Here is a 14,859-nt window from a genome sequence, read left to right on the forward strand (position 1 = left end):
GCCATCATGCTTATTAGGTGCTGGAACTATTTCTTTTGTTTGGGAAGTGGTATAGCAGAACCAAATCTGGCACGAGAGATGTTTGTGGTTACTGGGTTGGCATTTCTAGGGTTTTTCAGTAGACAGAATATGTTATTGAAACTGAAAGGTCAAATATCACAAAACAATTTTGTATTACTATTAATAGTTCCAAAATAATTTCAGGACTGCAGAATTTAGATATCATCTCTTTATCTTATGTATCCTTTTCCCTCCATTCTTAAAACATGGGTTTTTAATAACACTAAGAATAGGATAAGTAATCATTTGATTTATATAATTTTTTTCTTTGGGTTGAACTCAAAGCCTTGCAGGTGCAAGGCAGGCACCATTTCAGAACATGTCTCTAGATCTTTCTCTATACATTTTGAGTGATGAAATTATGTACTCCTTACATGGTGCTAAGTATTGAATACAGTATTGAGTGTTCTCTTTCTCTTTTAGGAATCTGATAAGATATACTTTACATTTCCTCTTGCAAATCATAGAAAAATCTACACTCATGTCTACTGTCAGAGCACCATGCTGGTAAGATAATTGCTATATTTTATGTAAGTTTGAAAGATTGTTATTCAAATTTTGAATTTTCAACTAGTATCTAATTGACCTAGCTATTAACTGTTACTATTAAATTAAACTAATAGAATATGTTTATACCCATGTATTGGTAGGAAAGTATTAATCCCAGAAATTTTTCTGTAACTGAGAGTATAATACCTTTATTTCTAATTTTGATTTTCACATTTGTTTTAGTTTCACTATATTCAGGATAAAGGGATTGAACTTAAAAATCTCCTTAATTCTGAAGCTCCTTATATTTTAAAGAATAAGCATACTTAAGTGAAGTTCTTTCATAGGATTTTGTAAAATGAATTCTGATTTTCACTAGCTTGCATACTAGAATTTGAGGTATTTTTGATACCCAGTATTCTTTTTTTCTCCCTATACTTGTCCTAGAGCCTGCATTGAGGGCCTGTAATGCTATCCCTGAGCTTTGCACTCCAGTACATGAGCCATAGCTCTACTTTTGGCTTTTTGATAGTTAATTCGCAATAAGAATCTCACAAACTTTCCTACCCAGCCTGTCTTTGAACTGAGTTCCTCAGATCTCAGCTTCTTAAGTAGCTAGGATTAGGCATGAGCCACTGGAGCTTGGCTGATACCAAATATTCTTGAAGACAGGAGAGTCACTGTACAATACAATCTGGACATACAATATCAAAGTAATGATTTATGTTTCTTTTTAACAACCACTGTGATAGATACTGTTTGAAAAACTATTGGATGCATATATACTAAAGTGGGAATGATTCAGAGGAAATTGGCATTGCTCTTGTGAAGAATGACATATAGATTTGTGAAATGTTCCATCTTTTTTAACATGTTAGGTGCTAGGCAAGCGCTCTACCACTGAGCTACCTTCCCAGCCCAACATGTTAGATGCTATAGCACACTTTGTGTTTGTACTAGAAATGACTAATTAATAGTTTCATAATTTGCTATCATTGCTTACCTTAAGGATTTTTTCCTCTGCAATTGTGGTTATTTTTCCTCTGTTATGCATCTTATTGTTTGGTTTATGTTTCAGGATTCTTCACTTTATTTGCATCTTTCATAACTTAATTCCTTCTCTATTTTATTAGTTTTTTTGTGATTTTTTCGTACTATTTATTTTTTTGAGATCAGGTTTTGCTATGTTGGCCTTTATGAACTTGAGATCCTCTTCCCTCAGCCTCCTGAGTAACTGGAATTATAGATATACACCACCAAGCCCAGTTTGTTTATATCTTTTAGAAGCCAGATCTAGCATAGCACTTGGCTGGTAGATATTGCCATCTGATACATAGTATATAAGATAGTAGTCAGTCACTTCAGTTATAGTGCCAAAGAATACTATCTTTTAATGAAATTACAAGGAGAATCTGACCGTGAAAGTGGTGGTTTTAAATATCCACATTTACTTAATATTAATAATCAAGTTATGGGTTATATTGAGAAAAACATTTGCCAAAGTATTAATTATCCATTTGGCTGATGCAAGATTCCCTTTTGTGTATTGATGTCTGTGAGTAATAGTGAACCATTAAGTAATGTGGTGAATTTAAAAAAAAAAAATGTTTTCTGGATGAGAATGTGGCTTAGTGGCAGAGTGCTTGCCTGCCATGCATGAAGCCCTGGGTTTGATTCTTCAGTCCCACATAAACAGAAAAAGCTGGAAGTGGCACTGTGGCTCAAGTGGTAGAGTGCTGGCCCTGAGCAAAAGAAGCTCAGAGACTGTGCCCAGGCCCTGAGTTCAAGCCCCAGGACTGATTGAAAAAAAGTTTTCAAATTTAAATTGTAAAAGTAGAGTGAAAGTACAGAGATGAATACCCAATTTTAATAATTATCAACAGTCTACTATTGTTCATTTATTCTTCACACATTTTTGGTCTAAAACATTTTTAAAGTAAACTCAAGGCACTTTATTATTTCACTCATAAATAATTCAGTGTTTTTAAATCAGATACAGATTTTATATATGATGTTAACATTATTTCATCTAACAGATAAAGTGTAATTACTTTATGTCATTGATAGCCAGTTCATTAGATTTAATTAACCAAAGCTAATTTTCCTTAGCTCCTCTAAATTTTATGTTAAATTATTTGAGTCAAGATCTAAACAAAATGTATGCATTATCTTTATTTTTTTATGGATTTTTAGGTCTCTTATAGTAATAGTTTTTTGTAAGCCACTCAAGAAAATGGATTATATATTCCACAGAATTATACTCTGAATTTAGTCAAGTGTGAGTATTAATTCTTTTGAAGGGTCAGGGGAGTACTTGTGCTTGCTAACAGGCTCTCCACCACTTGAGCCAGACCTCTAGCTCCTTTTTGCATTGGTTATTTTTGAGGTACGGTCCTGCTTTACTTATGCTCCCCCACATAGCTGGAGCTGACAGATGTATGCCACTGCACCCAGGCACTGTGCTTACCCCAATAACAAGGTAACAGGGATGTGCCACCATGCCAAGGCACTGGTTGAGATAGAATTTCAGGTATTTTTCATGTCCAAGCTGACTTCAAACTTCAGTCATCTGACTCTGCCTCCCAAGTATCTAGAATTATAAGCTTGAGTTTCTGAACATGCTTAGTCTTGTGGTGTCTTTTCTGTTGTTGGTGGTGGTCATGGTGTTTGAACTCTGGGCCTTGACGCTATCCCTCAGCTCTTCAGCTCAGCACTAGTGCCCTACCACTGAGCCAAAGTGCCACTTTCTGGTAGTTTATTGGAGATAAGAGTCTCACGGACTTTCTTGCCCAGGCTGGCTTTGAACTGCAATCCTCTGGTCTCAGGCTCCTGAGTAGCTAGGATTACAGGCATGAGCCACCGGTGCCAGGCTTGTATCTTTTAATATGTATCTTTATCACCTATGTTTTCTGTAAGCTGGTAGTTAAGTCTAGATTCTCAATTAGATTTGAATGAACTTTTTTGTTAGTGGGATGTGTGTGTGTGTGTTGGGGGCTCTGGGTCTGTGGGTCTGTGTGTGTATGTTAGTCCTGGGAATTGAACTCAGGACCTGGACATTGCCCCTACCTTTTTTGCTCAAGGCTAACATTCTACATTGAGTCATAGCTCCACTTCCAGTCTTTTTTTTTTGGGGGGGGGGGATCTGGTCGTGGGGCCTGAGCTCTGGGCCTGGGCGCTGGGCGCTGTCCCTCAGCTCTTCAGCTCAAGGCTAGCGCTCTACCACTTGAGCCACAACGCCACTTCCGGCTTTTTTCTTTTTGCTTATGTGATGCTGAGGAATCGAACCCAGGGCCTCAGGCATGCAAGGCAAGCGCTCTACCACTGAGCCACCTTCCCAGCCCCACTTCTAGTCTTTTGGTGATTGATTGGAGATCAGAGTCTTATGGACTTTCCTCCCCAGGCTGTTTTTGAACTGTAGTTGTCAGATCTCAGCTTCCTGAGTAGCTAGGATTATAGGCATGTGCCATTCACTAGCATCTGGCATGTAAATGGAATATTTATAAGTAGAACTGTGTACTCCTGTGTCTTGTCAATAGGTACATAAAATCACATTAATGACATAAAGAATTATCAGAAGGTTTAGGCAGTAGCAGCATGATTCATTCATTATAAAGTTTCCAGTCTCTCATTTAATTATTTTAAAGTTTTTTTTGTAAGGAATTAGATCATTTGAATTCTCCCCTGTATATACCACACTTTGATTAATACATTTGTGTTTGCTTTCATACAAACTGGTAATGTGTTATCTTGTATACTTATAAATTAGATCTAGCTTCTACATATGAAAGAAAACATGTGCTGGATGCTGGTGGCTCACGCCTGTAATCCTACTCAGGAGGCTGAGATCTGAGGATCTTGGCTCAAAGCCAGCATGGGCAGAAAAGTCCGTGAGACTCTGATCTCCAATAAACCACTAGAAAATGGGAAGTGGCACTGTGGCTCAAGAGGTAGAGCACTCGCCTTAGGCTGAAGAGCACAGGGACAGCACCCAGGCCCAGAGTTCAAGCCCCACGACCAACAGAAAGAAGGAAGGAAGGAAAGAAAGAAAGAAAGATGTGTCTATTGTTTCTCTGGCCCTCTCTTCACTTAACATAATTTTTTCCAGGTCCATTAATGTCTTTGCAAATGGTGTGATATCATTCTTCCTAATGAATGAGTAAAATTCCATTTTGTAGACAGATGCTAGTGGCTTATACCTGAAATCCTATCTATTCAGGAGGCTGAACTCTGAGGAGCAACAGTTTGAAGCCAGCCCAGACATCTCATCTCCAATTAACCATCAAAAAGCTAGAAGTGGAGCTTTGGTTCAGTTGGTGGAGTGCTAGCCTTGAGTTAAAAAGCTCAGGGAGAGGGCTGGGAAGGTGGCTCAGTGGTAGAGCGCTTGCCTTGCATGCATGAGGCCCTGGGTTTGATTCCTCAGCACCACATAAGCAAGAAGAAAAAAGCTGGAAGTGGCGCTGTGGCTCAAGTGGTAGAGTGCTAGCCTTGAGCTGAAGAGCTTTACTGTGTCCTGGTTGTAATCTTTAAGATAAATGTCCAGTGGTGGTATTGCTGGAAAATAGGGTAGTCCTATGTTTAGTTTTTTCGAGAAATTTCTAACTTGCTTTCCAGAATGGTTGTACGAGTTTACATTTTCACCAAAAATGTATTAGGGGTTCCTTTTCCCTCATATTCATCTGTTGTTTTTTGTTTGTTTTCTGTATTCTTGATGATGGCCATTCTCACTAGGGTAAGATGGAATCTCAGTGCTCTTTTGATTTGCATTTTCTTTATGACCCAGAGATATTGAGCATTTCTTCATGTGCCAGCCATTTTTTACCTCTGAGAAGCCTATTTAGCTTATTTGCCCATATATTAATTGGGATGTTGATTCTTCAAGAGTTTTGTTTCTTGAGCTCTTTGTATATTTGGGATATTGGGACATTGTCTGGTGTATGGCTGGTGAAGATCTTAGTTTCTTGCAGTCCCTTGTCAATTCTATCTTTGATTTGCTGAACCCTTGGAATTTTATTCGGAAAATTTCTTCTTGTGCTGAGTTTTAATGTTTCTCCTACTTCTTCCTGTAATAGTTTCAGAGTTTCAGGTCTCACATTGAGGTATTTGATTCATTTTGAATTGATATTATTACATGGTGGCAGTTTCAGTTTTCTGTATGTGGCTGTCCAGTTTTAATAACACCATATGTTGAAGAGACTGTCTTTTCTCTACCCTATGTTTTTGGCTTCCTCATCAAATATTAGATGGCTGTAGGTCTGTGGGTTTATTGCTGGGTCTTCTGTTTCATTGGTCCTTGGACTGTAAACAGAATCTTAGAACTCTAACATTATTTGATTGGTATCATTTTCTTTCTTATATACATTGGGAATCAGTAATTATGAGACATCTCATTTTATTTTTTTCAGACAGGGCCTTCCTATGTTACGTGCTGGCCCCAAATTTGTAATACTTCTACTTAAAGCCTCCCATAGTGTTAGAATTATAGATAAGAGCCACCACAACTGGCTTCTCATTAACCATGTTTCTCATTAAATTCTAAGACTTTGAGTACTTGAATTAGTTAAGAGTGTTTTTTGAATTAGAGATTTTTCTTTTGACACAGAAGTTATATCAATTGATATATTGGTATACATCAATTGATATATGTTAGAGTTCCCTGAAATCAGTTGTGTGGAATATTTCTAACTTTTATGAGATCTACTTTTGGAGATTAATTCCATTAGTAGCTGAAGAAAAAAACATCATAGCCAAGCACCAGTGGCTTACATTGGGATCTTAGCTAGCTGCTCTAGAGGCTGTGATCTGAGGATTGTAGTTAGAAGCCAGCCAGTCAGGAAAGCCTGTGAGACTCTATCTCCAATTAATTACCAAAAAGGCAGGAATTGGAGCTGTGGCTCCAATTTTGAGCAACAAAATTCAAAGATAGCACCTAGGCCCTGAGTTCAAGCTCTAGTACACATACACCTCTCTCTCTGTTTTTCTTTCTCTGTCTCTCTGTCTTTCTCTCTGACTCTCTGTCTCTCTTACACACACACACACACACACACACACACACACAAATACACACACGATGAAGAAGAAGGAGGAGGAGGAGAGGAGAAAGAAGGAGGAAGAGGAAGATGAAGAAGAAAAAGAGAAAGGAAGAGGAAGGAGGAGGAGGAAGAGGAAGAGGCTGGGGATTTAGTTCAGTGGCAGAGCACTTGTCTGACAAGTACAAAGCCCTGACTTTGGTCTTCAGCCCTAGAGGAAAACAAAAAACAACATGGTGGGGGAACATTACAAAAGCGGATTGAATCTTTAGATTGTTAAACTGGTGGAGGAAGGAAGCTATGTAGATCTATATTTTTGTTTCTTCTAAAGAAAGGATCCACAATCTGAGGCTAGCCTCAGATTCTCAGTTCTGTCTGAGCCTCCCAGAGTAATCAGGGATTACAGACATGAGCTACCATGCCTAGCTATAGATCTGTTCTGTTGCTTCTCTTTATAATGTTATATTATTATTTAGGAAAGCACAGGACATCAATACAAGAATCATACAAGTCTTTTGCCGGTAGTGAAAAGCAAAGAAATAACACTTTTGTTTGTTTCCTATCAGCTGTCTTCTTGGAAAATATCTTTAATTTTTATTCTTGAGAAATGTCTTACATTTTTATTTAAGCCTCGTAAGGCTACAGACTGTTCTTACTGACTCACTATTTTCCCTGAGGGGTTACTACAGTTGTTCAGCCCTAACATGGGCTTTATAAACATTAGATAAATGAAAAAGATGGATTTCTCCGTTGTTGTGTGTGTGTGTCGTTTTAAGGACAATTACATGTCTGTCTCCAGGACTTCTTATCCTGACAGGATGTCCATAGTTAGACTTAGCACTCAGATATTGGGACATTGTTCTTGCTTCTGTAAATTTTGAAGTAAAAGTTTTAGATGACATTGATTTAAATTAACCCAAGCTAAAGATAGGGTGTTGTGAAAATATAATGGCTATAATCCTTTCTACTTGGGAGACAATGATAGGATGGAAGGTTGAAGCTAGCCTAGGCAAATATTCTCAAGATCCTCTCTCAAAAAGCTAGCTGGGTGTGTGGTAGTTCCCACCTGTAATGCCTGCTACTTGGTACAGGCAAGGTAACCAGATTATAGAGGAGGCTAAGGGCAAAAGATCCTATCTGAAAAGTTAATCAAAACAAAAAAGGGCTGTGGGCAAGGCTTACCAGGCAGCACCCAAGGAGCCATCACAGTCATCTCTATCGCATTCTAAGCCTGCTCCAATCTTGAGCCTTTTGAGTTGTGCTTCAGTGTAGATGCATCTGTGCTGGTAGTGGCAATACAAGTGGGAAGGTAAAAGAACTGCACTTAGGTTAACCTTTTTTAAAAATAAGCTTGTTCACTTTACATTGTTTTTCATTGCCTAACTCTGCATTTCTCATTGTAAAAAAAAATGTGTCCAGGTGCTCATACTACAATGTAGGTAACTATGAAATAACTAAGGAATGTATCCAAAAATTTTGATTGAACAGTGGAAACAGTTTATTAGGTACTATGCTGTCGCTGTCACTGCTGCATTGGGTTAATAGTTACCCACACACCCATGCTGACCCTACACTGACTGCTTTGCCTGTCTGTGACCCAGTCACAAACTGCTTTATGTTTGCCTTGCTCCTTCTCATCCTAGCCTAGATATCAGGAATGGGCTGTGGACACTTATTTTACATGGATGCTTACTACAATATTTTTTATTAATCAACAGGATACAAATAGTTGGATTTTTGGCTGCATAAACAGCACTTCCATGTGGTAAGTCTTTTGAACCAGGGGTTTCCGTTATTCAGTCTTCTTAAACAGTACTTAGAAGTGGCACTTGAGAGTAACTTCCTATATTCTTCCATGCGTATTATTGCCCTATTACAGTATTGATTTTTAAGTGAAAACTAAAGAAATGATATACTGTTGACTTTTGTAAATATTGAAATGGAAAACACTGAATACACCAGTGATTTTTGTAAACATAGAACTAGTTGATTGTCAGAGGTTTTGTTTTTGTTTGCCAAAGGCACTATGTGAACTGAGTATATTAGAGTTCTTAAACTCTGTTTACTATAAATTCCAAGTCTGTAAATTATTTTTCCTCTGAAGCTTACTTTACAATACTTCAACATAATTGTCCCCTAATATGTTATCATGCTTATTTCATAGCCGACAAGGGGTTGACTTATCATGGAAAGCTGAACTGTTGCCAACAATTAAGGTAACTTAAACTTTTGAATTTTCATATTTAGATGGGAATTAATTGGGCCCATAGGTATTTTAGATGTGACATTATATTAATTTATCAAATTTGATTTGCTAGCCTACATTTTACATATCTTTTCTTTAGAAATACATGTGACAAGGAATGACTTGCAGTTGGTACATACATATTCTTACTTGCAGAGATTTAAAAAAACTATAAATTAATAACTTTCTGAATCTCTGTTGTGGCACTATACCAGAAGGGTTGAGTAGACTTTTTAAAAATAAATTTGACAGTATGTTGACATGACCAGTCACTTCAAATTATAACATATAGTACTCAGAATTCATTTTTGAAGTAAGGAGTTGCAGGGAAATGGGAGTCTCAGAAAGACATCAGTATACTGTAATATCATCTTAACAAATAACCAGATTAACAAAGAAAGGCAACAAATGTGGAAATAATATAACATAATTAAATGTATGTTAAATGTCATTTAACTTACACAAAGAAATATTTTAAAGAATATTTTTGGCAGTGCATATTTAACAATAGTTATTAAGCATTTGGGCATTTTGAAATATAGCTGACATAAAATTGAAATAAGGTTTTTGTTTTGAGGGGTTTTTTTTTGGTGTCAGAGAATGGAACTAGCAAACTAGGCTTGAGCAGGATAAAATGTTTGTTTTTTTTGTGAATGGTGAACTGAACACTAGATATTTATTAGTAATATTTATTTTTAACATGACTTAATCTCTACACTAATAAAAGCTGCTTTTTAATCTTTTTTTTAGTTTCTGATGCTAAGGCTTCAAGATTATCCATCTCTGTCTCACCTTGTTGTTTATGTGCCTTCTATTCATGGAAGTAAGGTAACCATGAGTTAAGGTTTTTATTATAGTGTTTTGGGGATACTCAATAAATTTTAAGATGATTTTTGATTAGTTTTTCTGTATAGGGCTTAATCTCAAACAAGGTCATAGGTGATCCACCTATGACTGTTAAATCATTGGGATGATTTACTCCAACTTGAACTAAGCACAATAAACCCAAGTCTCTCACGTCTAAGTGAGAACTGGTTCCAGTTTTCTAGCAATCTTTTAGAATCTGTTACTTATGTACTTTTTTGTATAATTTTGCAGAGAAGTATAGTAGTAGATAGTGTTACATGTCATCCTGTTGAAAAAGGGGAGAATGGAAAAAACAAAAACATAAATATGTATTTAAAAAGCCAGACTATAGCAAGTGCATGAACAGTACAAGAGGGAATTATATCTTTGGTTGAAGGAATCAAGGTTGGCTTTATAGTAAGGTGATATTTTACATGGCCTTTAAGAATAGTTAAGATTTTTATAGTAAGTTGAACATTCCAGAACAGTACTGTCAAAATCACTAGCATGTATGGCTATTTAAAGATAACTTAGTTAAAACGAAATAGAATTCAAAATTCACTTTCTTAGTTGTTCAAGGTCCATTCCAGAAAGTCAGTAGTAATAACATTGCAAGAGGTTGAAAGGGACTAGCATTTCAAGATAAAGGAACAGTGAAAGCAAAACTAGAACTGTGTGAAAGAATGTTATGTATTTGGAAAACAGTAAGTAATTTTGAAAAGATAGTCACCATATAGAGAACAATGCTGGAGAAAAGCCTTGATTAGAAAATTCAGGACTTTATAGAATTCAGGAAGCAGAAGGAAGCTAGAAAATTTTTCACCAAAGCAATAATGGATCTGCATCGTTTATTTTGAAAAAAAACTATTAGTGGTATAGAGTGGATAGAAATAGAAAGGCTAATTTTGTATAATTAATATGCACTAACAAAAAGAGATAAGAGGCAAAAAGAAAGAAAAAGACTAGGTACTTCATCAGGGGTTATGAGGGCTTGTCCTGGGAAATGGGTGTAGAAAAAGAAAAGATTTTAAGAGTATTTTTTGGGGGGAGGACACAAGGTAGAATTTAAAAAACCCTCTGTGCTATATTTCTCCATTTAACCCAGGTAATATTCTTCAAGATCAGACCTAATAATCCTTCTGTTCCTTTTCCGTACTCCTCCAATAACCTTTTACTCAATACCATGTCACTTGGTTTATAACTTTTTGAGAAATTTGTTACATCTATTATACTTTATTGGCTCATGTTTTTATTACCATCACCATACTGTGAACTCTTTGAGAGTAATGACCACCAGATAAGTTCTGTTTTACTTTGTATCCTCCATCTTTAGTGACCATTACATAAAAGCTTGAGGAAGTTACTTGAATGAGAAAATTGATAAGGTTTGTGGGCCAAAATAATTAGAAAAAAATTAAAAGAAATTAGAAAAAGGAAAGGGGGGATGTAATTTGCAGTCATCTCAAAGACTGAATCTCTTAAGTACCTTATAATGGATTCATTGTTTTGTTTTGCTTAGCTCAAGTGAGAGGTAATTCAGCATCTTCAATGCTAAAAGCTCTCTTTAAGGGTTTTTCTGTCAGGTAAGTTGGTTTTGAATGAATCTAACATCTTTCCCAAATTTGAAAAGGACTTCTCTGGTTATTCCAAGAAGTTAAATTGAGTATTTCTACCAATAGACTTAGCAGCCTAATAAATGTGTAATAGCTCACTGTTCTTTGGAAAACAACATTGCTGTCTTTACATTTACACAACACTATCTCAGAATGAACTTAGATCTTTCATAATTTTTGCATGATTATGTTATAGTCCATCACCAGAAAGTTGCATATATTCATTTTAGAAATACAAAATGTGGATTTATGGGGTAGGATGATGAAAGGGGTCACATCAATTAAGGTGCATTGTACTTACAAACTGGTTGAATGGTAACTCCTTTGTATAACTGCTTGGAGTATAAAACTATAATTTAAAAATATAGATTTACCTTCAGTGTTTTGATTGACAGAAAATAAAAATAAAACTCCCTAGGAAAGCCTGGCGCTGATGGCTCACACCTGTAATCCTAGCTACTGAGGAGGCTGAGATCTGAAAATCACAGTTCAAAGCCAGCCCAGGGAAGGAAAGTCCATGAGACTCTTATCTCCAATTAACCACCAAAAAACCAGAAGTTGAGTTGTGGCTCAAATGTCTGAGCAAAAGAGCTCAGAGACAATGCCCAGGCTCTGAGTTCAAGCCCTACAACTGACCAAAACAAAAAAACTCACTAGGAATTTACTTAACCTTGTATGTTTTAGAACCAAACCAAGAAATTCTTTCTTTTTTGAATAAAAACTTACTCCATTATATAAAGCTAGTGGCACAGCCAAATTTTTAAGGCAATAATAAAAATCTTGTTACTTCAAATACCTGCACAATGGAAATTGCTTTAAAAAACTTCCTGACTCATAACTTACCCAAAATTACTTTGTAAAAAGCTGATGAATAATTCTGTTTAATAAATGATTTCTCTGGCCTTTTAATAGCTGTTTTCTTTAATGAAAAAATATCTAATTCTATGCCTTTAAAAAAAATAAAAACTGGTCCTCAGGGTCTGGAATAATCCCTGAGCTTTTTTGCTCAAGGGTGGCAGTCTACTGCTTGAGCCATAGGCTCCACTTTCAGTGTTTTGGCAGTTAATTGGAGAGGAGTCTCACAGACTTTCCCGCCTGGCTGGTTTCCAGCCACTCTCCTCAGATCTCAGCCTCCTAAGTAGCTAGTGCTACAGATATGAGCCTTCAGCATTCGGCCCTTTCTTTGACTTGTAAAAGAAGTGAATGTAAACAAAGGCCCTTAGCAAGCTTTTCCTGTTTTGTTTATTATACTTTTCCTTCTCTGTTCTTTACTTTTTTGAAAATCTACCCAAGAGGCAAAAGAGTATCTAACACTGTATCAAGACATCCAAGGTTTAGTTGCCAGAAACTAAAGATAGCATCACCAACTTTCCCCTTTCTGGGGGCAGCAGAATTCTTTGTTTTCTGGGCATTTGCATTTGAACCTAGGAGTTCATGTTTGCTGGGTAGGCACTCTGTCACTTGAATCATTCCTTAGGTTCTTCTTTCTTCCTTTTTTTTTTTTTTATATCAGCTTCTCTTGATCAAATTAGTTTGATTACATTGTGGTTTTTTTTATCTTTATAGCTTTACAGAAACAATTCTTGCAGGTAGTTGTGAAAAAAGTTTCTTAAAGATTTTAAGAAATGTTATTTAAAAAGAAATACCACTACAGAAATTGTAGTGGTGCAATGTCACTTATTTTTCTTCACATATATAAACCTTTTATTCTATTTTCTATAATAACATTGGCTTGAAATAATCTCACATAGTTAACATTAGCCATTTGTAGATGAGTAACAGTAAGTCTTTGCATTCCTTTTAAAATCTTTTTAGACTAGTTACTTAACAAATGTAGGATTAAAAAAAGTAGCATTACATTCTCTTGTTGACTATAAAAATATTTACAGATTGGTTATCTACAGACCTAATTTTGAGTTATCCTTGAATCTTAGTGCTTTAAATGTCCTTCTACAAACACATAAAACTATAAGAAAGTGTTGTGAAATTATTATAGGAATGACACTAATAATTTCAATTAATTTAAGTTAAACTTATAAGCAAGTTTTCTCAGTGTAGCAAATCCATGAGGATTTCTTGCTGCCTAACTAATGTAGAATTACAGTATGATCAATAATTAATACCAAAGCTAAGACTGTATATATATTTTTTCCACTTAGACATCAAGATCTTTTACTGTTTTATTCTATTTTTTAATAAATCAATATTTTGTATTTCAGTTTGTTGTAGACTGTGAATTCTTTAAAAAAGAGACAAGATCCATACAACTTCCTGTAACTCATCTTTTTTCCTTTGGTAAGTACTTGGTTTGGGACTTAAAAATAACTTTTATTTTTAACTGAGTGCTGATTTATTTTGCCGGTTACTTGCAATGAAGCAGTCTTTTTTCAAGTATAGTTCTTAAAATACCCTATGATGTGATTCAGTATTCTATTCTCATTTAACTCTGAGCCAGCAATCATTCTCTGAAAAGTGAATTTTAAAAGGAGTTTTTTCACAATCATATTTTCAGTAATCAAGTGTATACGTGTATATTATGTTGTGAAATTTATACTAATACTTGCCCTTACTATAAAATTTTCATTATAAGTTAAATTGTGATCTGACTCATGAATGTTTGAATTTAAGTCTTCCTATAAGCTTTATTTTGAAGAAATTTTAAACTTACAGAAAAGAATAGAGTTCCTTTGTATCCTTCACTCATCTTTCTTGGATGCTGGTCTCCTCCATACACACAATACTTTCTTTTCCTTTGAGACAAGATGTTGCTGTGTAGCTTTGGCAGGTGTTGAACTCACCACTCTCCTGCCTCACCATCCCAAGTACTTGAATTATTTGAATGTTAGGGATACACCACTATCCTTGGCTTTTAACAGTAAGTTAGCATTGGTGTGGTACAATTAACCTCACAAATACCAGACTATTTGTTTTTATCAGATTTTCACTGATTCCTTCTCCTCATTTTATTTGTTGTAACAGCTGTACTTCATATTATTACAGCTGTAATATGTAACCATTTCTCAGGCTTTTCAGTCTTTCATCATTTTAAAACCTTGGAAGAGTGCTGGTCAGTAATTCTGTAGACCATCCCTCCATTTGGGTTTGTCTAATACTTTCTTACTATTAGACTGAGGTTGTACTTCCTTGCCAAGACTACTACAGAAATGATGTACATTTCATATATCAGCAAAAATGATGTGAATATATCTAATTACTAGTGATTTTAATCTTGACTTCTTGATTAATTAAGATGATGCTTGCTGGATTCTCTACTATAAAGTTAGTAACTTTGTAGAGATACTTTGAAAATAGGTAAATATCCTGTTTTTGTTTAACATAACCCACTAATTTTATCATCCATTAGTTCATCTAATCTTCAGCAAATATTACTGTGACATTTTGCATTTATTGAAATTCTCCTGTGATATGAAGTTGTCTTTTCTCTTCCTCTTATTTTAATGTCACTATAGACTTATAGATATATTTTTATTCATTGGGTTATAAGCTAGTACTGTCATTATATATCGTTTGCTTAAGTTGTTACAGCTTTGGGTATTAGGAGCACTTTTTAGATTGGCTC

At 35.5% G+C, this 14,859-nt stretch overlaps 1 protein-coding gene and 1 non-coding gene across 2 annotated transcripts in view; both read left to right on the plus strand.

Moving 5' to 3' along the window:
- The window catches only part of Pgap1 (post-GPI attachment to proteins inositol deacylase 1), an 81,566-nt gene that overhangs the window by 39,154 nt on the left and 27,553 nt on the right, over positions 1 to 14,859 (plus strand). The window contains exons 10-14 of the mRNA XM_042688328.1: positions 484 to 567; positions 8,294 to 8,340; positions 8,740 to 8,791; positions 9,571 to 9,648; positions 13,499 to 13,574. Coding sequence (XP_042544262.1) covers positions 484 to 567; positions 8,294 to 8,340; positions 8,740 to 8,791; positions 9,571 to 9,648; positions 13,499 to 13,574 — 337 coding nt within the window. The remainder of the gene's footprint in view (positions 1 to 483; positions 568 to 8,293; positions 8,341 to 8,739; positions 8,792 to 9,570; positions 9,649 to 13,498; positions 13,575 to 14,859) is intronic.
- LOC122115075 lies at positions 1,314 to 1,416 on the plus strand. The gene has a single exon (XR_006148690.1). It is a non-coding gene; the product is annotated as a U6 spliceosomal RNA (small nuclear RNA).

Source organism: Dipodomys spectabilis, unplaced genomic scaffold (assembly GCF_019054845.1).
Source record: "Dipodomys spectabilis isolate Male_0828 unplaced genomic scaffold, ASM1905484v1 ptg000115l, whole genome shotgun sequence".
In the NCBI taxonomy this organism is placed as follows: domain Eukaryota; kingdom Metazoa; phylum Chordata; class Mammalia; order Rodentia; family Heteromyidae; genus Dipodomys; species Dipodomys spectabilis.